The sequence below is a fragment of the Acinonyx jubatus genome, chromosome D3, assembly GCF_027475565.1.
Source record: "Acinonyx jubatus isolate Ajub_Pintada_27869175 chromosome D3, VMU_Ajub_asm_v1.0, whole genome shotgun sequence".
Lineage (NCBI taxonomy): Eukaryota > Metazoa > Chordata > Mammalia > Carnivora > Felidae > Acinonyx > Acinonyx jubatus.
The window spans coordinates 25491530-25518473 of record NC_069392.1 but is presented as its reverse complement, the minus strand read 5'-3'; the positions used below and the strand labels follow the sequence as shown (position 1 = coordinate 25518473).

General features: G+C 47.8%; 1 protein-coding gene across 3 annotated transcripts in view; it reads left to right on the top strand.

Annotated features, from left to right (window-relative positions):
- Positions 1-25118, top strand: part of SEZ6L (seizure related 6 homolog like) — a 180073-nt gene extending 154955 nt beyond the window's left edge. Inside the window, exons 11-17 of one of the 3 annotated variants that reach the window (XM_027050911.2) lie at positions 307-501; positions 3729-3920; positions 11494-11688; positions 17234-17266; positions 19117-19225; positions 20974-21076; positions 22723-25118. In XM_027050911.2, coding sequence (XP_026906712.2) covers positions 307-501; positions 3729-3920; positions 11494-11688; positions 17234-17266; positions 19117-19225; positions 20974-21076; positions 22723-22752 — 857 coding nt within the window. In that variant the 3' untranslated portion in view covers positions 22753-25118. Of the gene's footprint in view, positions 1-306; positions 502-3728; positions 3921-11493; positions 11689-17233; positions 17267-19110; positions 19226-20973; positions 21077-22722 lie in introns of all 3 variants that reach the window. The other 2 variants (XM_027050913.2, XM_027050912.2) reach the window with 2 other exon arrangements.
- Positions 25119-26944: the final 1826 nt, after the last annotated feature.

Below are 26944 nucleotides of genomic sequence, written 5' to 3'. Positions count from 1 at the left end.
GAAGTGGCTGTCCCCCAAGTCACGTTGCTAGTCAGTGTCAGAGCTAGGATTCTGTCTCGTTCTAAATCCTACACGGACTTTGTCAAACCAAAAGAATGCTTGATAGGCTCAGTGGCCCATGGGGAAAAGCTCATCGTAAAGATCCCGCTGGAGCAGAGTTCTTGCAATTTAAGGGATTTTTTTGAAGTGGGTTGCTTCTTTCTGGAGACCTTTTCTTCTGTCTGCACCTTTCCTCTGACGTTGTAAAGGGAACCCCACGTAGGAAGGCCCACCTCCTCATCCAAGGACGATGTTTTTGTTTTAAAGAGGTGTCAAGGAATGACTCCTGCTCAGACTTGCCCGAGATCCAGAACGGCTGGAAAACCACCTCTCACACGGAGCTCGTGAGAGGAGCCCGAATCACCTACCAGTGTGACCCCGGCTATGACATCGTGGGGAGTGACACCCTCACCTGCCAGTGGGACCTCAGCTGGAGCAGCGACCCCCCATTTTGCGAGAAAAGTAAGAGCCCTCCAGTTTTCTTCTTCTAGGTCAGGGGGTGGTGAGTCCCTCCCGTGGAGTATTTTTCACGTAGATGCCGCAGAATCACTTACTGTCAAATCTGGCCTCCCTCTTACCCCACCAACTCACTGGCACTGCTCCCAGCTGTCATCTTGTGGCTCTAAGGGCAGGGCTGTCAGACCCAGGTGCCTCCGGAAGCCTGGCAGATGATGGAAATGAGTGAAATAGACTGAGTGCGAGACAGTAAGGAGTGGTGTAGAGTACGGTACGTGGGAATGTAAACCCGTGTTAAAATGTCATTCAGATTGGTCGCTAAAATGCCTGCTGCAGCAAAGCAAGACCAATGCACCCAGGAGGCTGGAATGGTGGCTACCTGGATGAAGCCAGCTACCTGCGATAGGAGTTTCGAACTGGGGCTCCCAGGTCCCATTTGGATTGGTCTTGCTTGGCTGCAAGATGACATCAGGCGTGAGGGCCAGGCGTGGCCGGTGACAGCTGCGTCTGGTGTCTCGAGAAGCCAGCCAAGAAGAAAGTGCTTCTGGTTTCTACACCGAAGCCTTAGTTGGTGGGAGGTGGGGGAGGTAAATTTGAGGGTGGTCTCTTCCTACTAACCATTGGCTTCCTACCTCCTCCTACACAAGCCTCCAATCTGCAGCCATTTGCTGGGAACCCTTGGGGAGACTTCGGGAGACCCGCTCAGCCTGCCTGGAGTGAGCAGTTGCACGATACGAAATATTAAGTGTCAGCAGAGAAAGAGGGTATCGGGGAAGGGTTGGGGGGGGAGGGGAGGGCTACAGGCAATCCCTGTCAGAAATATTCCAGTGGCAAGGAAAGTTAATTATAATGGGGAGAAACAGGAAAGAGCTTGCTAGAAATCCACAGAATGGGCTGCATAAACACCTGTTCCCCGACACTACGTAGTGTCTGTGTTCACGTGTGTGAATCGTGACAGAAAATGAAAAGCCCACAGGGAGGACAGCACGTGTGGTGAGACATATCACAGGCACATTAACATGATCTACGTCGTCATGATTTTTTAAATGTTTTCGGGGTCTCCTGAGTGGCTCAGTCCGTTGAGCGTCCGACTTCAGCTCCGGTCATGATCTCATGGGTTTGTGAGTTCGAGCCCCGCACCAGGCTCTCTGCTGTCAGTGCAGAGTCAGCCTCGCATCCTCTGTCTCCCTCTCTCTCTGCCCCTGCCTGGCTCATGCTCTCTCTCTTTCTCAAAACTAAACATGAAAAAAATAATAGGAAGCCTGGGTGGCACAGTCAGTTAAGTGTTCGACTTCGGCTCAGGTCAGGATCTCACAATTCATGGGTTCAAGCCCCGCGTCAGGCTCTGTGAGAACAGCTCGGAGCCCAGAGCCTGCTTTGGATTCTGTGTCTCCCTCTCTCTCTGCCCCTCCCCCACTTGTCCGTGCTCTCTCTCTCTTTCTCTCAAAACTCTACATTTTTAAAAATTAAATAAAAAGGTAAGTAAACATTAAAAAATTTTAACTAAAAAATAAACAGTGTTTTAAATATACATGTCTTAATGATTTTTAATTTTCTTAGTAACAATAATTTGTCAAATTCTTGAACAATAATGACTTTTAACTTTTTGAAACATAATGATTTTTAAATATTTTGAATAATGATTTTTACAGTTTTTGAATAATCATGATTTTTAAATTTTTTGAGGAATGATTTTTAAATTTTTTGAATAATAATAATTTTTAATTTTCAATAATAATGATTTTTAGATGTTTTAAATAATAATGATGATACACATTGCGTTAATGAGGGTTTTTTTTTAACGTTTATTTATTTTTGAGAGACAGAGAAAGACAGAGTATGAGTAGGAAAGGGGCAGAGAGAGAGAGAGAGAGGGAGACACAGAATCTGAAACAGGCTCCAGGCTCTGAGCCGTCAGCACAGAACCCAACTCGGGGCTCGAATTCACAAACCACGAGATCATGACCTGAGCCGGAGTCGGATGCTCAACCGACTGAGCCACCCAGGCGCCCCCACGTTAATGAGTTTTAAAGGCTTGGAGGAGACTAAGCTAGCTGTCTGTGGGAAACTCTCAACTGTCTCAATTTTTACCAGAAAAAGGCACAAATTAAAGCCAGTGAATCTGCACCGGGCCCCTTCTGGGTATCAGCGTTTATGTTCCCACGCTGGTTGCCTGTCAGGGCTCTACATCTAAGACCGAGCGAGATCCACCAACCCGCCTCGGTGGCTTCTCTTTTGTGAAATGAGAACAGCAGAAAGTCCTCAGAACAGTGAGGTCTCCCCTGAGAAGTCCTGAGTGTGGTTTGGTGCCTGCCTTTCATTCGTTCATCGCTTAAACTACACTCTTGACATTAAAAGATGCACGTAACCGAATCTTAACATCACCCGAGCAGCAAGTGCTTCCTTACGGCACTCAACCAGTAGCAACATTTTGGGGTACAAAGTGAAAATCCCTCATGATCTCACTCTCGAGAAATGATGCCACTCTTAAAAGTTTATTCTGTGCTGTTCCAGTCACAGTGTGTGTTACACAGATACACGTATGTGCATGTGTCCCGTGCAAACATAGACAGAGAGATATCCCTACAGAAACGGCTGGAGAGACCGATATTTTGCCACAACAGGGATCACCGTGTACAAAGTGCCTGGTGCCTGCCGTTTTGCAGCTCAGAAATCCAGACGCTTTTTCATGTCACACGTGGTCCTCCTTCATTCTTTTTTAATTGGTTTACTGTCTTCCTTTTATGTCTATTGATTTTTTAATTGAAAAGTAATGGGTGCTTGTTTTGCTAGATTCAAGCACCACAAAGAAAGCAGTGAAGGGCTCCTCACTCTGTTCTCTTCGGTGGTTGCTCAGGATTCTATAGAATGGCTGTTCCGTATTTAACTCTTCCCCTGTCAAAGGATCTGCACTGTTTCTCTCTCTCTCTCTCTTTTTTTTTTTTTTTTTTTTTTTGTACCATTACCAATCATGGTGCAATGATGTACAACCTTGTACGTAGGGCTTTGGGCCCTGATGCAAATATTTCTTTGGGCTGCTTCCTGTAAGTGGAATTAAATGCAAATCTGTTTCATCCTGGCCTGTTCTCCAACCACCTTTGATGGGCTCAGGTGCATGATCTTCCAAAGAGGAAAAGAACCGGGTTAGGAAACTTTCCACGTCATCCCGCAGCTCTCAGCAAACCTGTGATCATCCAGAGCCCTAACGCCCTCCCGGTCTGATTTCACCCTAGTCATGTACTGCACCGACCCCGGGGAAGTGGACCACTCAACCCGCTTAATCTCGGATCCCGTACTCCTGGTGGGCACCACCATCCAATACACCTGCAACCCGGGCTTTGTGCTGGAAGGGAGCTCTCTTCTGACCTGCTACAGCCGCGAGACCGGCACGCCCATCTGGACCTCGCGCCTGCCCCACTGCGTTTGTGAGTCCTGTCGTGTTGACTTGATGCCTGAGTGGCTCCGCTTCCTCATGTTCGTGGTGGGGGGCTGGGCTGCTAGGAGGACGCATTCCAGCCTTCGGGAGGGTTTATTATCATTACTATCCCACGCCGTAGCTGGCAGATTGAAGGCATCGGACATCATGTCGTTTACAGTAATATTTATGGATTCACCTCCCTTCGCCTCAGGTAGCCTCGTGGGCATTGTACTGTTGTCTCCATTTCAAGAAGAGGAATACTAAGGTTCAGAGAAGTCAAGTCATTGCCCCGTGAAACACAGCCAGTTAATAGTGGAGGCCAGGGTCAAACCCAGACCTGCCTGCCTCTGCTGAAAATCAGGTCGTCCACAGGACACGAAACAGGCCGATTTAAACTCTCTTTGGCCTTATCTGTGTGAAACCCCTAACACAAATGTTGGGTTAGGAAAAGACTTATGGGCTTTCTTAATCATAAAAAAATAAAAAGCAAAAAGGCTTCCGAAGTCACTCTGACAAGGGAGGAATTCTTTTCTTGCCAAGCTGGGGAGCTGGAGGGCGGTGATCCAGGCGTCTCAGGCTGACTGCACAAGGAATCACCCGAGAAGTTTTAAAACTCACTGGAGAGTCTGATGCTCCCGGCCTGGGGCGTAGTGCAAGCACTGGGGTTTTTCAGAGCTCCCCCGGGGTTTCGATGTGCAGACAGGGGTCAGAACCATCGCTTAGAGAAATCAAGAGGCTACACAGAAGGAGGAAAGCCTCACACAATAAATATGTGGACCTGAGAACCCATCAGCCCCGCTAATTTTTTTTTAATGTTTATTTATTTATTTTTTAGAGAGGGAGAGTGAGAGTGAGCACGCGTGCACGTATGCAAGCAGGGGAGGGGCAAAGAGTGAGAGAGGGAGAGAGAGACTCCCAGGCAGGCTCCAAGCTGCCAGTACGGCTACATCAACATTAAAGGCTTCTGCACAGAAAAGGGAGACTTTATTGTTCGGTGTTCCCACGGAACAAAGACTCTTGGACCACACACCTTGGGTCCCCATCTGCCTCTTTAGTCCAAGTCCTAGAATTTCAGAGCTAAGGGCATCTCGGAGGTAAAATGCTGTATACAGCTGATGGCTAATTCAGACACAAGACACGTTGGCTCCCTTTTACAGACAATAATGGTCATTATGTATCGATTGTGTAAGACATTGTGTTAACCACATGATATGCATTTGTGAACGTGCATATATATATGTGTGTGTGTGTGTGTGTGTGTGTGCAAATATACTAAAGAAACCAGGCCTCAGATGGGAAAATAGGTAACAACAGTTTTTGTTGACTGAATGTACGAAACACATTGCTAAACAGATTATATACGTGTGTGAACATAGAGGTGTGTAAATGCACATACTGTGTATATATATGTAAATGCGTGGATGCATGTATGTGTGCCTAGAAGGGAAACTGAGACCCACAGGGACATGTGATCAAGGTCACAACTCTGTTCCATGAGCAGAGCTGGGATTCCGGCCTTGGACTCCTGGGTGCCTACCACCAGCTTTACCCTCGCCCTTATTTCGCTGCAGGTGACAGGGTACAAACCCGTGCAGGGATGTCCCAGTGGAGTGATAGCCCATGGCCCTAAGCCCTCACCCGCAGGCACATCCCCTTCCAGTCCCCAGACCTTTGGGCCAGGTGGACACCACGTTATGGGGAGAACTGTGTCTCCTGGAAGGAAGTGTTGGCTAGCCCCCCGATGCCGTAACTTGGACCTTTTTTGGAACTAGGGTCTTTGCAGAGGTAGTCAAGCGAAGATGAGGTCCCACAGGACTGGGATGGGCACCAGTCCAGTGCCTGGTGTCCTCAGAAGAAGAGGGAAATTGAACATGGAGACCCAGGGAGAGCGTGATTCCAGGCTTACCAGTCGAGGAACACCAAGAATTGCCCAAGCTACCATTGGAAGCCAGGTGGGGATACGGGAGGATCCTTCCCCCCAGGTTTCAGAGGGAGCGTGACCCCGTGGCCACCTTGACCTCAGACTTTTACCCTCCAGAGCTGTGAGACAATACATTTCTGTTGTTCAAAGCACCCCCCCCCGCCCCCCGACCCCTGGTCAAGTGCACTTTGCTAGAGCAGCCCAGGAAACCAAATGTGTTTCCCATTTCCTCCTGGTGACTGTAAGGGTGATCAGAACGCTTTGAACCAGTCAAGCTGCAGAGACCCAGAGATGAGAAGCTAAAAATAAAAGCTTATTTAAAAGTACTGAAAGGTGAAGATAGCATAGAAAGAAAAAAAGAAAGAAAGAAGAAAGAAAGAAGAAAAGGAAGGAAGGAAGAAAAGAAAGAAAGAAAGAAAGAAAGAGAAAGAAAAAGGAAAGGAAGGGAGGAAGGAAGGAAGAAAAAAAGAAAAAAAGAAAAGGAAGGAAGGAAGGAAGGAAGAGAAAGAAAGTGGAAAGAAAGAAAGAAAATAAAGAAAGGAAGAAAGAAAAGGAAGGAAGGAAGAAAAAAGAAAGAAAAAGAAAAGGAAGGAAGGAAGAGAAAGAAAGAAAGAAAAAGAAAGGAAGAAAGAAAGAAAAAGAAAGGATGAAAGAAAGAAAAAGAAAAAGAAAGGAAAGGGAGGAAGGAAGGAAGGAAGAAAAAAAGAAAGAAAGAAAAAGAAAAGGAAGGAAGGAAGGAAGAAAGAAAGAAAGAAAGAAAGAAAAGGAAGGAAGGAAGGAAAGAAAGAAAGGAAAGGAAGGAAGGAAGAAAGAAAGAGAAAGAAAGAAAAAGGAAGGAAGGAAGGAAGGAAGGAAGAAAAAAGAAAGAAAAAGAAAAGGAAGAAAGAAAGAAAGAGAAAGAAAGAAAAGGAAGGAAGGAAGAAAAAAGAAAGAAAAAGAAAAGGAAGGAAGAAAAAAAGAAAGAAAAAGAAAAGGAAGGAAGAGAAAGAAAGAAAACAGAAAGGAAAGGAAGGAAGGAAGAAAGAGAAAGAAAGAAAAAGAAAGGAAAGGAAGGGAGGAAGGAAGGAAGGAAGGAAGGAAGGAAGAAAAAAGAAAGAAAGAAAGAAAAAGAAAAGGAAGAAAGAAAGAAAGAAAGAAAGAAAGAAAAGGAAGAAAGAAAGAGAAAGGAAAGGAAGGGAGGAAGGAAGGTTAAAGAAAGACAGAAAGAAAAAGAAAGGAAAGGAAGGGAGGAAGGAAGGAAGAAAGAAAGAAAGAAAAAGAAAAGGAAGGAAGAAAGAAAGGGAAGGAAGGAAGATAGGAAGGAAGCAAGGAAGGAAGGAAGAAAAGGCACTTCACTAATGAGGCACAGCCTCCAAAGACCCTCTGAGCTACACCGGCTGCTGGGTTTCTGAGAGGCGCACACCTCCCTCCCTTCGGGACTGTCTCACCCCAGAATCTCCGTTGTGACGGCTTCCCTGACACCCGTGCTAATGAGTCACAAGCCAAGCTGGGTGTCAGGAGACATGCGAGGCTCCCGGAAGCCCAAAGAGGAACCTGTTACAGGCAAGCGAGCCCGGCAGGAGATTCGAGGCAGAGGATGGTCAGGTTCTGGCATCGGGGGCCCAGGGTGAGAGAGGGAGGTTGTATTAGGTTCTGAGGGTGTTTGTAAGGATGCGTGTGTTAGGCGTGCACAGTTTGGGAGTGTTTCCTCTATGGAACAGGGGGGACCAGCCCCACTGGATGGGCTCCTTTGCCCTGCAAGCCCTTCTCCAGCATTCAGACGGTTGGAACACACGTACGGGTGGTAGGTGGGTTCACTTAAAAGCAGGCAAAGGAGGCCCGGAGAGAATGAGCAGCTCTCCCGAAGTCACACAGCAGGGGAGGGGGGAACCCAGGATTCCAACCCAAGCCTAAGCCCAAAAGCATCGTTTCCCACCCTGATCGTTCTGCAGAGTCCCAGCTTCCGAGCAAAGTTGTAGCGCTCTGTTTTTGACAAAGGTCCTCCACCAACAAGCTCACGAAGCAGACAGAGCCCTGGCTGTCTCCGGTTCCTGTTCAGGGTGGCCTGCTCAAGGCCATAGCTGGGTCCAGCGGGGACTCAAAACCATGTCTTTTCGTGCCTTTAAGGACAGACAGGTCAAGCAAAAGTAGAAGTATGTGGAATTCACAGTCAGGCCCGTACCCCCAGCTCTGCTGGGTGACCTCGGGCGAGTAGCTTGCCCTCTCTGGGCCTCAAAGCCCTCAGCTGCAAAAAAAAAAAAAAAAGGGTATGATACTCCCTCCCAGGCGGGGCGGTTGGAAGCAGTCCATTTGGTTATTCAAATGCGGGCACAGGCACGTCCAAACCCTTGCAATTCACAGTACCCTTTGCCATCTCAGGAATTTTGGGGGGTAAATACCCTGGGCCAAATACCTCACGGTTCCATTCGTTAAGTCGTCTGGTCCAAACAGCTTCGTGAGTAGCCTATATACTCACAACTCCGTAGTCATTTGAAAAAGTAACGCGCATATGAAAAGATTTGATCTTAATTGCATTCTTAAATAACTAGAGTCACAGCTACAGGGATGTGGGTGCCTCTTGGGCTCCACCAAATTTCTCATATTTTGGCGACAGGCTGCACTCTGCCCCTTCCGTTCCATTCCATACTGATTTTATCATAGTTTTTGCTTTTCCGCGTAGTCACCGCAGAAAACCCAGCTTTGCAAAGACGGGGCATCGTCAAAAAGAATGTAGCTCTATCTAATGTTGGAACAGCTCCCATGGGTCTGTTTTTAAAATTTTTTTAAACAATCTCAGACGGTGGCACCCCCGGGGGTGCTTCCGTGCACCGTGTGGGGACGTATAAACAGACATGATCCACATTCTCATGGAGCCTGAGGTCTGTTGTAAAGGGAAGGAGGAAGGATAGATAGGTCTGTGGAGGAAATAATAAATCCCCAGCATCACCGCCTCCAGGAAGGCCTCCTTGACTGCCTAGGCTAGGTCTTGTTTCTCTTCCTGTGATCTCCCATGGCTCCTACAGTTTCGCCGATCACGGCACTGGTGGCAGTGTATTGAAATGATCTCTTTATGTGTTCGTAGAATCGAATACGTGACTTACTTGGTAGGATCGTATCCCGTGGGATTTTGCATCCCTCAGGCCCAGCCCGCTCAACCAATGACAGCACTTGTTACTATTACGGTCGTCGTTGTTGTTGGCGGTACTAATGTGGTCTTTATTGCACCTGGAGGCTTTTGTTGCGACTTCCCTCCTTTGCCGGTGACATGGTGCATGGCTTCTGAGGCTCCTGTCCAGAAGACACGAACCACACCACCCAAAGTAGTGGGTCCGACACATTCGGCCAGGGTTGTATGGGTGGCACCCCAGGGAGGCATTTAGGGATTCCCTGGGAGGCCCTGGCTCTTCACAGCCCTGCCCTCGGAACACTGCGGATGGAAGGCGGGGAGATTGCCTGCCCGGGGCAGAGCCCCCCGTGGCCACACTGTGGCCGTAGCAAAAGTTTCCGCTGCTGCACCATCCCCAGCGGCCTCACCTTGGCTCCCATATGCCGGCTCCAGCTGGGTGGCCCATGTTCATTTAGAAATTCCTGTCTCTGAGAAGGCAGTAGCTCGGAGGAATTCATGATAGCCCACAAGAAGAGCCCTCCACTGCAGCAGAACCACTAAATGCACAGGACTTAAAACCCCGCGGGTCCGTGTTTGCGTCCCAGCCCTGCCACTTGCCAGCTGTGTGACTCTGAACAAACTGGCGTCCTCATCAGAAAGAATGATCATGCCAAGCATAATACGGAAGCTCATGGCAATGAGTCTGCCGAACGGCAGGCGCCCAAGTAACATTGGTTGCTAATTACCACACGGTTTCAGTGCTTCCTTGCTTGGTATATTACAAACCATTCCATAGCAATAACTTAGGGAATCTGAGGGGCGCCTCGGTGGCCCAGTTGTTCAAGAATCTAACTCTTGGTTTCGGCTCAGGTCACGACCCCACGGTTTGTGAGTTCGAGCCCCGTGTCAGGCTATGCGCTGACAGTGTGGAGCCTGCTTGGGATTCTCTCTCTCTCTCTCTCTCTGCTCCTCCCCTCCCTCTTTCTCTCTAAATAAATAAATAAACTTAAAAAAAAAAACAACTGTGGGTTGGGGGGGCGCCTGGGTGGCTCGGGTTGAGCGTCCGACTTCAGCTCAGGTCATGATCTCGCGGTTCACGAGTTCAAGCCCCACATCGGACTCTGTGCTAACAGCTCAGAGCCTGGCGCCCGCTTCGGATTCTGTGTCTCCCTCGGTCTGTCTGCCCGCCCCTCCCCCACGTGCGCTCTGGCTCTCTCTCAAAAATAAATAAATACTAAAAACAATTCTACGGTTAAGGAGAGGGGAGAAATGCAGAGAAAAAGAGAAATGAGGGTAGGTTTGCGATTATGTTTAATTCCGTCAGTCCAACTCAGCTGTATCCCTGAGAAAGAACAGGGGAAGTTCACACGGATTGCAACCAGAATTGTTTAAAAGCTTAGATCAGTGATTCTCAATCAGAGATGAGTTGGCTCCTCCCCCGGAGACATTTGTCAGTGGCAGTTCCTGGAGACAATTTTGGTTGTTACAACAAGGATGCTCCCCGTAGCTAATGAGTAGAGGTCAGGGACGTTGCTCAACAGCCGAAAAGGCCAAGATGGCTACCACAAAGAATTACCCAGCCCCAAACGTCAGTAGCATCCACGTTGAGAAAACCTGCCTTAGATGATCTTATTTCAAAGTGTGGGTGTATCCTCGGAGTGGGAATGTCATTGCCCAGCCATGTTTCAGCTAAGGGTGGGGTGTTGTCCAAGGCCATTTATGTCACGGGCAGGAAAAATGGAGTCCAGAGCCTGGGATCGGTTAAACTAGGAATGGGTTCAACTCTCCCCAAGAAGTCATAAGCTGCCAGGCGTCATTTATGATGCTCCTACTGTATACTTTAGGCTCACATGGGATAGTCCTACTGTAGAGCAGACCCTGAGCTTCAAGCGTGCCTTGACGAGCTCCTCCCCAGGGAGGGAAACAGATACTAAATAATTAAATACACTCAGCGTGTTCACTGCTGGGTGGAGGAAGAACTGAAAGATCAGTGACTCTATTTGGGGTAGAGGGCACCAGGGAAGGCTTCTTGGAGGAGGAGAAATGGGGACTGAGTATTGAAAGGCAAGACTTACCCAGGCGGGGTGGGCAGGTAGGGTGTAAGGCATGAGAAGAGTATTTCATAATGTAACAACACTGCCATCCGTCCATCATTTACCGAGCACCCGTGACCTGCCAAGAACATGCTGTAAACACTTCATACTCATTGTCTTATTTAATCTTCCACATCCCTGTGAGATAGATACTACCATTCTTTCCATTTGACTGATGAGGAAAACTGAGGCTCAGAGAGAGTGTGGCCCTTGCTGGCGGTCACACAGCTCGTGCATAGTAGAACCCAGATTTTAACCCAGATTCCGCAGCCCAGGCCATCTGCCCGTGCCCATGTGCCACATGTGCCCGGAGGTGGGAGGTGGGGCGATGGATCTGAGGAATGGGAACCAGTGGGATGTGAGGGGAATGCAGGGAGACGGTAATGGAGAGGCCGGCCAAAGCCCGATCAGACAGGCTGCGAGTGGGCGTCCCCACAGATTTGCATCGTCTCATCAGAGCTGCTTTGGGCTTGCATTTCAGCGGAGGAGTCGCTGGCATGTGATAACCCTGGCTTGCCTGAAAATGGGTACCAAATCCTGTACAAGAGGCTCTACCTGCCGGGAGAGTCCCTCACCTTCATGTGCTACGAAGGCTTTGAGCTCATGGGCGAAGTGACCATTCGATGCCTCCTGGGACAGCCATCCCACTGGAACGGGCCACTGCCCGTGTGTAAAGGTAAAGAAACCTACTCTCGACCCTGGGACGGAGGGCCCCGAAGATGTCAGGTCCGGCTTCTTAGGATTCTCAGCTTGGCCTGAAGAAAAGCCGAGCCACTGTATTTCATTAAATCTAAGATACCGCCATTATTTTCCGCACCACTGAGAGAGGGGGAAAAAGAATTTCTGCCAATTAAACTATGGCGCACTCTGCCTTCTCCTGGCTTAGCATTTTATTTTTACTTACTGAAGGTGCTATTTATTCATTTATTTATTTTTGTGACTTTTTTTTAATATGAAATTTATTGTCAAATTGGTTTCCATACAACGCCCAGTGCTCATCCCCAAAGGCGCCCTCCTCAATACCCATCACCCACCCTCCCCTCCCTCCCACCCCCCATCAACCCTCAGTTTGTTCTCGGTTTTTAAGAGTCTCTTATGCTTTGGCTCCCTCCCTGTCTAACTTTTTTTTTTTTTTTATCCTGAAGGCGCTCTTTAAAACTTAGATTTTCATCATAAAGGAAAGCCATTCTGCTTTTGACTCCTCTTTGGTCACGTGGTTTAAACATTTCCCACCTCCTGCACCCCGTTTTCCCAACCATTTGGTTGCCAAGGGTTACAACTGCTGCGCTGTTGCCTCTGGGGTGGTCTCCCAAGCTGCTCGCACCCAATCTCCAAAGGCTGTGGTGGGTGCACGGTGGGGCCGGGGGTGGGGACGGTGCACGGGCATCGTGGGCGCCACCTGCTGGCCGTGGAGTGAATAACATGCCATCGGTTGTAAGACACGCCCCATCCCAGAGATGGGTCAAGAGCGAAATGTATGTTAGAATCCGTGAAACCCTCGTCATTGAAATTAAGTCTTGGAATACCCAGTGAGACTTGGATCCATTTATCTGGGTCTTTAAGATGTGCGATTAATAATATCTTAAAGCCGTTCAATGCTTTAGGCCAGTTGATCTTAACCTTTTATGGAGTCAAAACCCCCTTGAGAATCAGGCAGAATACTCTGAATTCTCTCCCCAGCAGGAAGGGAAGCATGGAGTTTTACATTTCTATTTGGGAACCCATCGCCTCAGTGGATCCCCACATGCCTTATTCATGAACTTCAGCACTGAGTCTTAAAAATGTTTTCCAACCAGCATTTCTGCTCCTAGGTATATGCACAAAATAATTGCCAACAGGCATTCAAACCAGCACTTGTAAACGAATATTCATAGAGGCATCGTTCACAAAAGATGGAAACAACCCAAATGTCCATCAACTGATGAGTGGATAAGCAAAATGTGGCGTACCCATATGGTGGAATATTATTCAGCCATGAAAAGGAACAAAGTGCTGCTGTATCCATAGCCCGGATGGACATTGAAAATATTATGCTAAGTGAAAGAAGCCAGACACAAAAGATCACATATCCTATGATTACGTTTATATGAAATATCCAAAATCGGTAAATTGATAGAGACAGGAAGCAGACTGGTGGCTGTCGGGGGCTGGGTGGAGAGGAAGGAGTAACTGCTTCGTTGGTACAAAGTTTCCTTTTAGGGGTGATGAGAATGTTCTGGAAAGAGAGGCGGCGGCTACCCAACATTGCGAGTGTGCTAAATGCCACAAAATTGCACACTTTACAATAGTTAATTTTATGTTATGTGAAATTTACCTCAAATTTTTTAAACGGTTTTTTTTCCCTGAATTACCTCATTTAAAGCCTTAGGACCACTCTCTAAGATAAATGAAGGATTGTGCCCATTTTACAAAAAAGAGAGGCTCAGAGAAGTTAAGTGACTGTCTCAAAGCCACACAGCTGTTACGAGACAAATCTGGGACTTGAACCCACATCTCCTGATTGTCAATATCCTGCCTCTTCTCCAGCGGGCTGGGTCAGGGTGGGCTTCACAGCTGTTAGGCTGATAGCCTCCAACCAGCCAGTGACTTCAGCATGAGAATCACCCAGACTGTTTATTAGGAACACATTCTGGAGCGCCTGGGTGGCTCAGTCGGTTAAGCGTCCGACTTCGGCTCAGGTGGTGATCTCACAGTCTGTGAGTTCAAGCCTTGCGTCGGGCTCTGTGCTGACAGCTCGGAGCCTGGAGCCTGCTTGGGATTCTGTGTCTCCCTCTCTCTCTCTCTCTGCATTTCTCTCTCTCTCTCTCTCTCTCTCTCTCTCAATAAATAAACATTAAAAAACAAGAAATAAATTCTGGAATCTACCCCAGATCTACAAAATTAGAATCAGAGGGGTAGGACCCTAAAATAAGCATTTTAACAAGCTCTGGGTTGCTCAAATACACTTCGAATTTGAGAACCATTTAATGCAGTGATTTCCAAACACAGAGTGCAAGTATAAACAGATTTCTGGGTCCCTGCAGGGGAGATGCTAATTCCACTGGGTCTAGAGCAGGACCCAGGGAGCCAGGGTAACCAGCATCCGCGGTGAGTCTTAGCATCTGGCAAATGTGGGAAACAAGGGCCTAGAGCAGGATGTTCTCAGCTGGAGTCGAGCAGGGGTTTATCCCGCAAGAGCAAAGTCTTTATACAAGCAGTTCTTAATAAGAGGGCAAGAGATCGTGTTGAAATGCAAAGAAAAATAAGGAATCAGCAACCGGGATTTATGACAACTATCTTCCTGGGGTGCTTGGGTGGCTCAGTCAGTTAAGCGTCTAGTCTCTTTGTTTCGGCTCAGGTCCCGATCTCACAGCTTCGCGAGTTCAAGCCCTGCGCTGGGCTCTGTGCTGACAGTGCAGAGCCTGCTTGGGATTCCCTCTACCCCTCCCCTACTTGCACTGTCTCTGTCTCTCTGTCTCAAAATAAATAAACTTAAAAAAAAAAAAAAAAAGATGACTATCCTCCTCTTAAATTCCTTAAACTGCCTTCCTCCTCCCAAATTCCTGCCCTAGTCTTGACTAAATCCAGCCCTGTGTGTGGATTTATTTTCGCTAGCACAGGAAATCTGCTTTGTAGAGTTAAAACATGGGGATGTTTTCCCCCGGTTAAGATTTCCTGTAAACCTTCTAAGTGCTACATGGACGTTAATAGAAATTAATCTGGTGTTGCTAGTAAGTGTTCTGCGTGGAGGAAAATTAATAGGTTTTTTTTATAAGAAATCTAAGTTTAAGGATAGAAAGGCCATTTTTTGTCTGCCCCAGGACTGTTCATAGTCTTTTTGGATTAGCTACAAAAGTATCTCGTGCAAGAGGTAGAAGAAATCAGAGCCGCAAGGGAAGCGTTAGCAGCTCTTCTGTTCCCCAGCCCTTCATTTCCTCCCCGGAAGCCAGTACTTATCACCCCTGAGTGTCCCGTCCCCCAGTTCTCTGGACTCCCACAAATAGATACACTGCACGGGGAAGGGGGTGGGGCAGGAGATGTTGGTTTCCAAGTAAAAACACTTCGAACGATACTGACCTTGTGTTTTGCTTTTCCCCACTTATCCCACATCTCCGTCAAGTTGGAAAAAAAGGAAAAATGTGGCTTCTGCCCTATCTTTTTCGTTGCCGCCCATCATTCCACGCTGGGATGTATCATGATGCGTCCAGTCCTTCCTCTGTGGACGGATCTCCCGGTTCTTTTCCGGTTTCTTGTTTGTTTGGTCTCGTGTTGCCCAGAAACACCCTTGCCCATGAATCTTCGGGTGCTGACTTTTCTCGTCAAATAGGACACATTCCTCAAATTGGGATCAGTGGTATGGGCAAAGATCCGTGGATGCTGAGTTTTGGGGGATTTTGCCAGATCCTTTTCCATAACCATAGTGATTCATGCTCCCCCTCAAATAATGGGTGATAATGTCCCTTTCCGCACGTCCTTGCCAGCATTGGATGCTATCATTTTTTTTTGATGTCGCCAATCTTAAGGGAAAATGAAACTGCCATCCGAAAATACACACGTGATCAAAAACATAAGAACAGATGAAAGTTGCTCAATCCCTGAACCCTCTATGTTCTAAGATAGGTGAGCCCTTGAAGCCCCAGCAGGTGAGTGGCCCCCTGACCCCCACTTTCTTTCTCAGGCACAGCAGAGTTTCTGGCAGGAAAGGATCTTGGGGGATCCTTACATCTTTCTCTCCCCTCCATTTCTACCCCTGAGACCCCATGACTCTGTAAGGCAATGAGAAGTCACTTCCCCTTCCAAAAACTGTGGGCTGCACGGACATTTTGTGATCTGGAGTTAGCGAGGTGACTGAGGGCCAATGTAAAGCCACCCGACTGGGACTCAGGGGCGGGGCTTCTGCCTGACTCTGCTGTGGACCAGCTGCATGCCCTTGAGCCAGCCACCCTCCCTCCCCGACCTTGGTTCCTCTTTGTGTGAAATAAAAGGAAAAGGCAGGGCCCAGGAGGCTGCATTTTAGCATGTGCCCCAGCAGCCACTGACCACACTCCAAGGGACACAAGTTCAAGGCTTCCTTCTGGCTCCGAGGTTCAGTAGGAGTCCCTGTGCTCCCACACACGCACCCAATGTCCAGCTCGTATCTTGGGCAGGAAGCATCTGTCCCCATCCCTCCATTTTCCTGTTGCCCTAATTCCAGAGACACCTGCAGTTGCTTAGTTAGTAAGCTGGCTGATTCAGTTGGCATCACATGGTAATGACTAAAGTCAAAGAGTGACTTTGACCAAGGCACAGATTAGGAAGTCTGAGTATTAGGACATGAGTACAGCTGGGCCTCTGGTGACCATTCCCTGTCACTCCTTTATAATGCAATCTTTTTATCTAAGCCCTTCGCCCTGGGGTTTTGCATCTTTGAAACACATCCGTGTGGGTATATTTCTGTGCTCGGCTACCATGATGTCTTTGGGGCCAAAACCTGGGAACTTATCGCCTCGAACTTCCAGAGAACTTGTATAAGGAATACAGGGAAATGAATGAATTCCAGAGAGTTCTAGTCTGTGACAGTGCATGAAAATCGCTTTACAGAGACTATAAATAATAGCCAAATAAATATGGAATAGAAGGGAAACCAGAAAGGTTCGTATAAACATGTATTTCAAAGCAGGAAAACAGTTTCGCCTCTGACTGGATTCTGGATTTGGGGCTCTGTCTCGAGCCTCACCGTTGGTCAATCTGTCTTACATAAGGAACAATAAAAGAGCAGAACTATGTGATTAAAAGCAGAGGGTGGGGAAGGTCGAGCGGTCTTGAGCGTAAGGCCTGCCTCCATCCGCACAGAAGCTGTGTGAGGTCAGAAAAGTTGCTTTACTTCTCTGAGCCTCAGTTTGTTCATCTGCAAAATGGGGATGATGATGGCATCTGCCTAACGAGATTGTTGTAAGGGTTCAATGAGCACATACATGTATAAAGCTCTTAGCACAATGTCTGACATGCAGTGAGTGTTCAGTAATTGTTCTCTATTACCACTGTCATCCTTGTCTCTTTCGTATCTATCTCACGATCTCTCAGGACCCTAGGAAGGGAATGTGTCCAGGCATTTCCGCTAATTCCAGCAGCCCAAGATAAAGAAAAGCCTAGTACTAACTTCAGCAAAGCATGGTGTGGGCTTTTGCCCCTAATGTTTTGCCGTCACTCCATGCAGAGTGAATTCACTTGACATTAACCAATGCTTCCAATTTCCCTTTCAGTTAATCAAGACAGCTTTGAACACGCATTAGAAGGTGAGTTCCATAATGAAAAAAAAAATCCAATAAATCAAGCTAATAGCAGAAAACAAGGGCAGGTCCTTGCATATTCTTCTCCAAGTGCTTAAAAAAAAAAACAAAAAACAAGCAGAAATCCCATCTTCACACTGCTGAAAATAATTTCAAAATAAAACATATTGTAAAAGAACCAGGCCATCAGATTTGCCACCTAGGGTCCTAACTATGACCTGAAAGGGATTTATTACCAGTTACGAACACGGGGTCAGAATATCAGAGGGTCCTGAGAAAGGCACAACCCTGTTGTACAACTTTTCACCCACGTGGTGCTGCTTGGGGGAATTAAATCCAGTGATGCCCCACCTCCCATGCTGAGAACCCCCCTGGCTTTGGGAGGGAAAGGTCTGCCTGGCAGATGCCCTGTGGTCTGTGTTCACCTTTGGTCTTTGTCTTCCGCAAATTACGTGTCCCTGTGTCCTCCTGGTTTTAGATTCTCCTCCTGTTAGAAATTCCCAAGTGAGATTTATTCACGGGGAACGGACGGTAAAAGGTAGCCAGGATTTTGTTTTGACTTTTATTCTATGTTTCCTTCCCTTGCAACCCCTCCCATACGTAAAACATTCTGCATGCTGCATCATTTCCATTCACTTTGGTACAAAGCCACTCACCAGGGATGTGGTGTCAGAAAAAAACCGTATATATATATATATATATATATATATATATATATATTCATGTTTTAAGTTGTAACCAGTTAAGCAGTCTTTATTATTATTTTTGGAGCCACTTAGCTTTCTGGCAATAAGTAATTCACTCAGAACGTGGGGCTGTGTGAATTACGTGTCATTAGCTGCTCTCCCTTGCAACAGATGACATTGCAATGCAAACAGGCAGGGCCGGGGCTCAGGTGTAAGTGCAGAAGAGGAGCATGTATTAGCCACTCCGCAGGGAAAAGAGAGGGCACTTTGTGGTGTTACTGTCTTCTCAGGCCATCTCTTTGCTGCCTTTCAGCAACCGATGAACCATGGGAATGTCTCAAAGGCCTGGGTGGCTCAGACATTATGAGTGCCATCGTAATGTTTTGGGCTCATGCAGTTGTCATGGGTGTTAGGATCGATTTTTCAGACTCCGGAGAGTGGCAGTTAATGGATTATAGATTGGTGTGCACAGCTGAGCTCTATTGGCCGTGGCCGTGGAGAAATGGCAGACAGAACCCGGAGTACGAGCATCTAGAAGAGACGTAGGGTCTCCCATCAAGCTATCCTGGGAAAATGCCCCTGGGCCCCTACATCAGCTACAACAGTTTCCACAACCCAGTGGGAGGTGGTGAGAGGCTCCCGGAAAGGCAGAGAGGGTGCGGCCACGGCCTCTGGGAGTCAAAACTGGGTGTCCCCAGTTGGGGTGTCATCGCAAGGTGCAGTACTGAGAATGGACCCGGCTGCCCAGCTCCCTCTCCTGGAGGGTCTGGGGGACACCTGTCAGTCTGGGTGCAGCAAGCACCCCGTTTTCCATGGGATGTGAGCAAATCTGCCTTCTCAGTTAGCACACATGAGATGTTCTCCAAGTCTCTCCTTGAATGGGATTTTAGCCGGACTTCAACTGCACCCAGCCACCCGCCCCCCCCAAAATGGGCATGGTATGACCGAGGTTTGAAAGAGTGTAATTCTCCGTAGCCCCGTGGGCTCCATTGCAAAGAACCAGCCCCATTCCCTCTAGCGTCCGCCTCTTCTCCCCTCTGGGGATGGTTCTCCAGTGGCCAAGGCTCTGCGATGCCCTGGGAGGGCAGGTGCTCCCCTGGGAGCCGGGTACCCACATGGGCCGAGGGCGTGAGACACGAGGGCTTCACCGGCTTGTGTGTTTAGTGGCAGAAGCGGCAGCAGAGACATCGCTGGAAGGGGGAAACATGGCGCTGGCAATCTTCATCCCTGTTCTCATCATCTCCTTACTGCTGGGAGGAGCCTACATTTACGTCACCAGGTAGGGGGCTTCGGGGCAAGGGGGTGGGGGGCTGCGGTCCACTCAATGACCAGAGCACTGGGGGGCTGTGTCACCACCTGTAGCTTGGGGGCAGGGGTACTTGTGTGCTTGTAGATGACGTGATTCAACTCAGCTCCGGGGGAGACACTTCTGTCGCACACCTCCCAGCCCCACCCCCCACGGCAGGAGGCATGATCCCTGACCTCAGGGAGCTGTGGTTTAATGAGAGAGACACATCTTTCACAATGCCAGGCACACTGACATCTACCCCGTCATTGACTCATTCATTCATTCGCTTTTTCGACACACGTGACAAATCCAACACGCGCCAGACGTTGTCCCGGGTGTTGGGGTCGTGGAGCTTGCCTGCAGTAAGGAAGGAAGATACTCAGCCATCACCAGGATATTCACTCAGTCATTCAAATTCACAATTATTGGGCACCTACTGTGTGCCGGGCAGTTTTGGGGGGCGGGGGGATTCTAGGAACATCCTTGTGAACAAAACAGAAGGAGATCTTTGATATGTGGGGTCCAGGTTCTAATGGGAGAGAGACAGACAAGCAAAGCATAAAAGAGAAGTAAATACAGGTGACTCTTGAAACAAATGAGGGTTAGGGGCGCCGACACCCAGTGATCAAAAATTTGCACATAACTTTTGACTCCCTGAACGCTAAACTGCCGTTGACCAGAAACCTTACAGATAACATAAACAGTCAAGTAACACATATTTTGTATGTTATATGTATTATATACTGTATGCTTACAATAGAGTCAGCTAGAGAAAAGAAAGTGTTATTAAGGAAATCATAAGAGAAAATACTTAAAGGTACCATACTCTATTTATCCAAAAAGAAAAATCCACATATAAGTGGACCTGCACAGTTCAAACCTGTGTTGTTCAAAAGCAGACTGTGTACATTAGGAGGTGATAAATGCAGGGAGAAAAGAAAGCTGAGAAGGGAGCAAAAGGGACCTGGGCTAGAGGAGGTGGTTGAACTTTAAAAGAAGAGTCCCCACTGAGAAATAACATTCGAGGAAGGACTTGAAAGCAATAATGAGTCGCCTGTGCAAATATCTGGAAGAGGAGGATTCCAGGCAGATAAACAGTATGTGCAAAGGCCCTGAGGCAGGCCTCTGCCCAATATAAATTTTTTTCTGCCCTTGTGGAGCCCACAGTGTAGTAGGGGGAGAAGAGAAACACACAAATTATAACACACCGTGAGGAACACAATGAAGGAAAGAGATAAGGTGTGGTAATGGAAGGACCACCTTTTTTTCAGTTTATTTATTTTGACAGTGGGGAGAGGTGCAAGGGAGGGGCAGAGAGAGGGAGAGAGAGAATCCCAAGCAAGTTCCACTCTGTCAGCACGTGTCCCAATGCGGGGCTCGATCTCACACACCACGAGCTCATGGCCTGAGCCGAAACCTAGAGTGGGACACTTAACCGACTGAGCCACTCAGGTGCCCCGAAGAACCACCTTTTAAATAGGTAGTCAGAGAAGGGTGCTCTGAGGCAACACAGTACATAGTAGGTGCTCAAAAAATGCTCATTATTACTTTTTTCTCTCTGCATTAAACAGGCGCTTGAACCACCTTACGGGTAAAAACCAGTTGAGCTTTACCCCTCCCCAGTAAGGGGAGGTACTAAGGCTTTAGTTATCAGTGACTGGGTTGAAGTTGAGAACAATTTGGATTGTCATCTGCTCCAGGACAAGTAATTTCTCTCTCTTCCATTGTCTCTTCTCCAGATGCCGCTATTACTCCAGCCTCCGCCTGCCCCTGATGTACTCCCACCCCTACAGCCAGATCACCGTGGAAACTGAGTTTGACAACCCCATTTATGAGACAGGGGTAAGTTGGTCTGTCTTCTCCATCCCCCACGCCAGTGCCTCCCTCCTTGTCTGCTCCGAATGCACGGACATCAAAATGGAAGGTTTCATTTCCTTTGGCTCACGATGCTACTGCCAGAAAGGCATGGCCGGTGGTCCTGCCCCAGCCCCACCGTGACCACTATGGGGATAACCGTTGGGAGAACCCAGCTCTCTTTGCGTGCCGATGACAAGCCTGGAAGGCTTGCTCTGGGCAGTAACAGTCACAGAAAGAAATCACCGGCTTTTGGCTGCACCAAAGAAAGACCCATGGAGACACAGCTGAGATGGGTCAGAACCCACCAGAGGCAATGGGCCGCACCCCACATCTGGCTGAACTCCACTCCGTATTGAATGACAGTGTGCAACGTTCCAACCCGTTTGGGTGGCAGACATTTGTGTGGGGTACTAGGGACACAGTCGTGAACCAAATAGACACCGTCCAGCCATTAATGAGCTTATGGTCTTGCAAAGGAGACAGAGATCAACAGTAAGATCAATAATAATAATAATAATAATAGGTACCAGGAGCCAGGCACCTTAAATACACAATCCCTGAAACTCTTTGTAATATATTCTGCAGTTATCTCTGAGTGACTGATGAGGATACTGAGAGGTCAGAGAGACGAGAAAACGACAAGCACAGCCTAGAGCCAGGAAACAAATTCAAAGTGATGCCGTTAACCATTATATTATCTCGCTTCCCGTTGAACCTCAAACAATCAAATACGCCAGTGGATATCTTGATTACAACAAATCATCATTTTTAGGGACCATGAAAAAAATTGGTCGAGGTGCTGTGAGACCTGGCTAAGACATGCTAGCACCTTTGCTGTGTTCTGTTCATGGGAAGCCAATCACAGGTCCTGCCCACACTTAAGGAAAGGGCATCATGCAAGAATGTGACCTCCAAGAGGTGGGGAGCATGGGAGCCACCTTAGTGTCTTCCCACCCCACTCCCATCTACCATGAAGCACAGACATGATTGCTTATCTGTGTCGACCCAGCAGGAACCATAGACCTCCATTAAAGCACGGGACAATGACCTCTTCTGGGGCCATGTCTATGACTTCCTATATCTCCCTGTTCCTCTGTCCTGGAGGCCTGGAATATATTACACACGCTCCGTGAATATTGGAGAAATTGAATTGGTTGCTATCCACATGTTTTAGACATTTTAGATATGGCGCCAGTAAGAAGAGGTCATATGTTATTTCACATTCCATGTACTCTGTTTCCAAATCCTAAAAGAAGGTCAGGCTGATTCTAAAATTAGCATTTTAGAAACTAGATCTTATTAATGCTTATTAGTGTAGTGTATCAGTCACCCAGCACTATAATAATGCTGAGTAACAAATAATCCCAAAACTCAGTCACTCAAAGCAACAAATGCCAATTTGCTCACCAGTCTGCAGGATGGTGCTTTGAGCTCGCTGTGGCTGAGTGATAGTCCTGGTTCAGCCGTGCTCACTGTCACATCCGGGACCGGCAGGTTGTTGGCCGGGGTGGCTTAACTTTGCTACCCACATTACTCACCTCCTTGCTGGGTCGAAGGGCTATCGAGGCACGCTCTGACCGCGGCTCTATCACACAAGGGTTTACTCGATCTGTTGCTTCTGTCTCTTGCAGGAAACCAGGGAGTATGAGGTGTCCATTTAAGGAGAGCTACGCGTGAGAAGGGAACTCACAGATAGGAACTCAACTACACCTCCTCGAGAGATTCATCCAGAGACCACGCGGCATTTGATTGAAACCCCCAGAATGTTTTGTCCGTCTTTTCTTTAGAGTCTTTATGGAAGATTTCCTGGTTTTTTTTTTTTTCTTCGCTGTATTTATTATATTTAAAATTGAAATGGGGTGGTTGGAGATGTTGGAACTTCAGCCAGATTCATGAGACAGCCTCGACTCTGAGGGCAGACAGAGGACCAGCAAAATGACCAACGTGGTGGCAGAGGGGAAAAAAGACACAAGCAGACGCTGGGTTTCTCCATCAGCAACGCCAGGCAATGGCGGCATCACATCAACCTCACGCATCTTTGGGGTCCACGCCCACGGTGCTTTTAGGACAAATCCAAGCCCAAGATTAGGTTGGAAAGGGTGCGTCTCGGTGGATTAACTCGGGTCGGACTCGAGCTTGAACAGGTCTGCTCCCAAACAAACCCTGGGGTTGCTCTTCTGATACTCTCCTCTTCTCCCCTCCCCCTCCCCCGGCCCTCCTGAAGACGGCAGAGGGGTTAACGTGACCATTCTCGCTTGCCACCCTGGCCTCGCCAGGGGCTGGCAGAATCAGAAAATGTTTCAGAGTAAATGAGAGACCTGAAAAAGCTGGTGAAGCGTGGGGGTGCCGGGGAACGTTGAGTGAGGGGACCCAGTTGATACAATGTTCTTTCCTGTGACAACTCCTTCAGTGGCGAAAGGGAAGGTTATTTATGCTGCAAGTGCCAGAGTCCATCACCTTGTTCTCCAAAGGCCACCCTCAAGCTGGGACGGTAGATCTGCGTGCTTTGGAGGCACGGGGAGCTTCACCCACATGGTTACGAGGGTTTGTGCTGCAGGGGGAGGGACCATGTCCCGAAATCCAGGGAGGAGCTCTGTCTGTTTTCCTGGAATACTGCAATGCCAGAGCCTGCAAAATAAGGGAGACTCGCGTGCCCTGTTTCTCTAAAAAGTGTCAGAAGAAACACCTGCAATCAAGGATTTCAGAAGAGAGGGTCCTATGAGAAGAAACTGCTTTTCTGTTCTCCGAGGCTCTGCCCAGATGTTGGACCGTGGCGTGAATGCTGACCGTGGAGGGGCAGGAAAATGGGAGCAGGGGATTTAAACCCACAACGGGATCCTGGTCATACAATTCGATCCCCACGGAGGACAGAAGGAGGAGTTTCAGGCGGGAAGGGAAACCCGAACGCCTCATTAATCACCTGCACATCCTCAGATTTTATCTGCGTCCTTTTGCTCCAACCCAGTGGGACTGGTGAGCGTGTGGCTCTCAGGAGGCTTCTTCTCCAAATACGGAATAAAGAAAAGGCAAGGGGTGAGGCTACGTGGAAGGAATAGTACGGGCAAGGTAGATTTGCCTCCCTGGACCGTCTCCTCCCTAGAGACGGCCGGTGGCTCAGAGAAAGACAGCCCCCGTGCTTTCGGAGCCCACGTTGGCACCCTCCCACACTCTCCAGAATCGTTTTATGTCAGCTGGTTTTCAAACAAGAAGAGAGCTCTCGGCTGCCATGCCATTGAGAGAATGGCTGGAGTCCGTATTTTGGTTAGCTTGTCTAGACAGCTCTGGACCAGGCTAGGGCAGTTGACTTTGACATAGCCTTCTCCCGGCGAGACACCTGGGGTTCCATCGTGGGGGAATCAGAGGCCCAATACTTTCTCCTTCTGCCAGAAAAGAATCCTGCTTATATGCTCCTTAAGGCATGCATCCTGATGCACAGCAAGAGATCATTAAAGGCTGCCTTCCAGCCACCCAAAACCCACCCCACTTTATGCAAAACAAAAACCCAGAGGAGAGTCATTCCCGATCATCAGTAGGCAACCGTCGTGTTTGGAGATGGCCCAACAATGCAAACAAGGCGACCTTTTTTTTTTTTTTTTTTTTAAAGGGCAGACTCCAATCTTCTGCTTTTGTTTCTGTTTGATGCTTATTCTAACCCTAACTCTGGGTCCTCTGGAAGGAAGAACTCGATTAATGATATTTAATTTTAGAGCATACTATGGTTACATGGAAACTAAACATTCGCCTTTCATCAAGACTGACAAAATATGAAATCCTTCTCGGCTGTTGAGGGATAGAAAGGTGTTGGTTTTTTGTTGTTTTTTTTCAGGATACCGATGTCTTAGTTCTGTCTTAGTGGTACAGCACATAGAACCATGTTTTAAACATTTATTTTCATCTAAAGATGGATCGTGTGAGCTTGGCAATGTACGGTGTGACTGAAAAGGCAGGTTGGTGTCTGTTTTTCTTTTTAGAATATCTGAATGTGTGTTTGTAAAGGCAAAAACATAAAAATAGTGCCAAAAATGTACCACGCGTCTCATTTAGGCTCATACACGTCTGTTTTTATAAGGTCGATGTTAAAACCCATCGGGATTCAATATTTTTGAACGGGATACAATCTTGAGCAACTCGAGAACCAACCCACGGGACCTTTCCTACAAGCCCCTCTTTGTTTTCAAAACAGTGGGGAAATGGTTTACAGAGATTTCAAGGTTCAAAGAATGCATGTGATGGTGGGTATTACATGCTAATTCATATAAGCTGTATCTGTCAGCTGCCGCCCTGTGCTTTACAAACACACACACTCGATCCTCTTTGCCTTGGAGCTCATCTTTTTGCTTTTTCGGGGGGGGGGGGGATGGGGAGGAGTAGAATTATTTAGCCAACGGAAGTATTCTGGTTGCTGCGTGAGGGCCGTCCTTACTTGGTTCCACAGACATGCTTTAAATAAGATCTTTTGCAGCCAGCTCCTTGGAAAGCCTACGGAGCCTCAGGCTGATAGCTTTGGCAACTGCCAAACTGCCCAGCAGGAAGCAAGTGGCCGCATCATTAGGATGGTTGTATAAGCAGAAGTGACTTGGTAAATGTATGGGTAGATTTAGGCTGAATGTGAGCCTCGGGCAAAAAATGACCTTTCTTTGGAGTAAATCCAAAGGGTATGACTTTCCTATGCCCTTGAGTCGTCATGGGGGGGGAGGGGGGCCATTCGAGGTCAGAGATTACAGAATGTTGTCCAGCACCCTCAATGGTAGGCTTTCACCTGGGACGTTTTCATTTTCATTTTATCCCCAAACAGAAGAAAAAGCAAAACAAACTTTCTAAGCTAGAATAATGAAGTCAAGTCATTTTCCACTTTGTATATATTGATGCTAATAAAACAAATGAAAAAGAGGCAAATCTATGGGGTTTTTGTTACGAAAACACTCCAGGATGGCCTCAAGGGGGTCGGGGGTCGGGGAGGGTTCTGGTGTCTGGGGATTGGGTTGGGGTCACACCTGCTGCCACTTTGATTGACAGGACAGGCTGCCGACTTGGGAATGCTTCCAGAATATTGGGGGAATGTTCGGAACAAGACAGGACAGCAGCTGTCATCAGACATACTCAACGCGGGCTGCCATGACAAAGAGACAGGAGGCTTAGACAACACGGGGTTACATCTTACGTTCTGGGGGCTGGAAGTCCAAGATCATGGTGCTGACCGATTCAGTTCCTGGTGAGAGCTCTCCTCCTTGCCTGCAGATAACCTTCTCTCTCTGTCCTCTTCTTATACAGCAACACTCCTCTGGGATTAGGGCTCCACTCTTATGACTTCATTTACCCTTCATAACCACCTAAAAGGCCCTTTCTCCAAATAGTCACATTGGGGATTAGGACTTAAACATATTTACTGGGGGTGGGACACAATTCAGCCCATTGTTTCACCCCTGACCCCCAAAATTCACATCCTTCTGTTAAGCAAAATATATCCATTCCATCCCAACACCCCCAAAGTCTTAACCCGTTCCAGCATCCGCTGTAAAATCTTAAAGCCCAAAGTCTCATCTAAATATCGAAATCAGGTATGGGTCACCCTGGGGCAAATTCCCCTCAAGCTGCGAAGCTATGGAACTCAACAAAGTATGTCTTTCCATACAATGGTGGGACAGGCATAAGACAGACATTGCCATTCCAGAAAGGGGAATTCACTTCCTCTCTCTGCCCCTTTCCCGCTCACGCTGTCTCTCTCTCTCAAAAATAAACATTAAAATTTTTTTTAAACAAACAAAAAAAGAATTCAGAAGGAAGAAAGGGATGACTGATGGATCCCAAGTAAATCCAAAACTTAGCAAGACAAATGCCATTAGATTTTAAGGC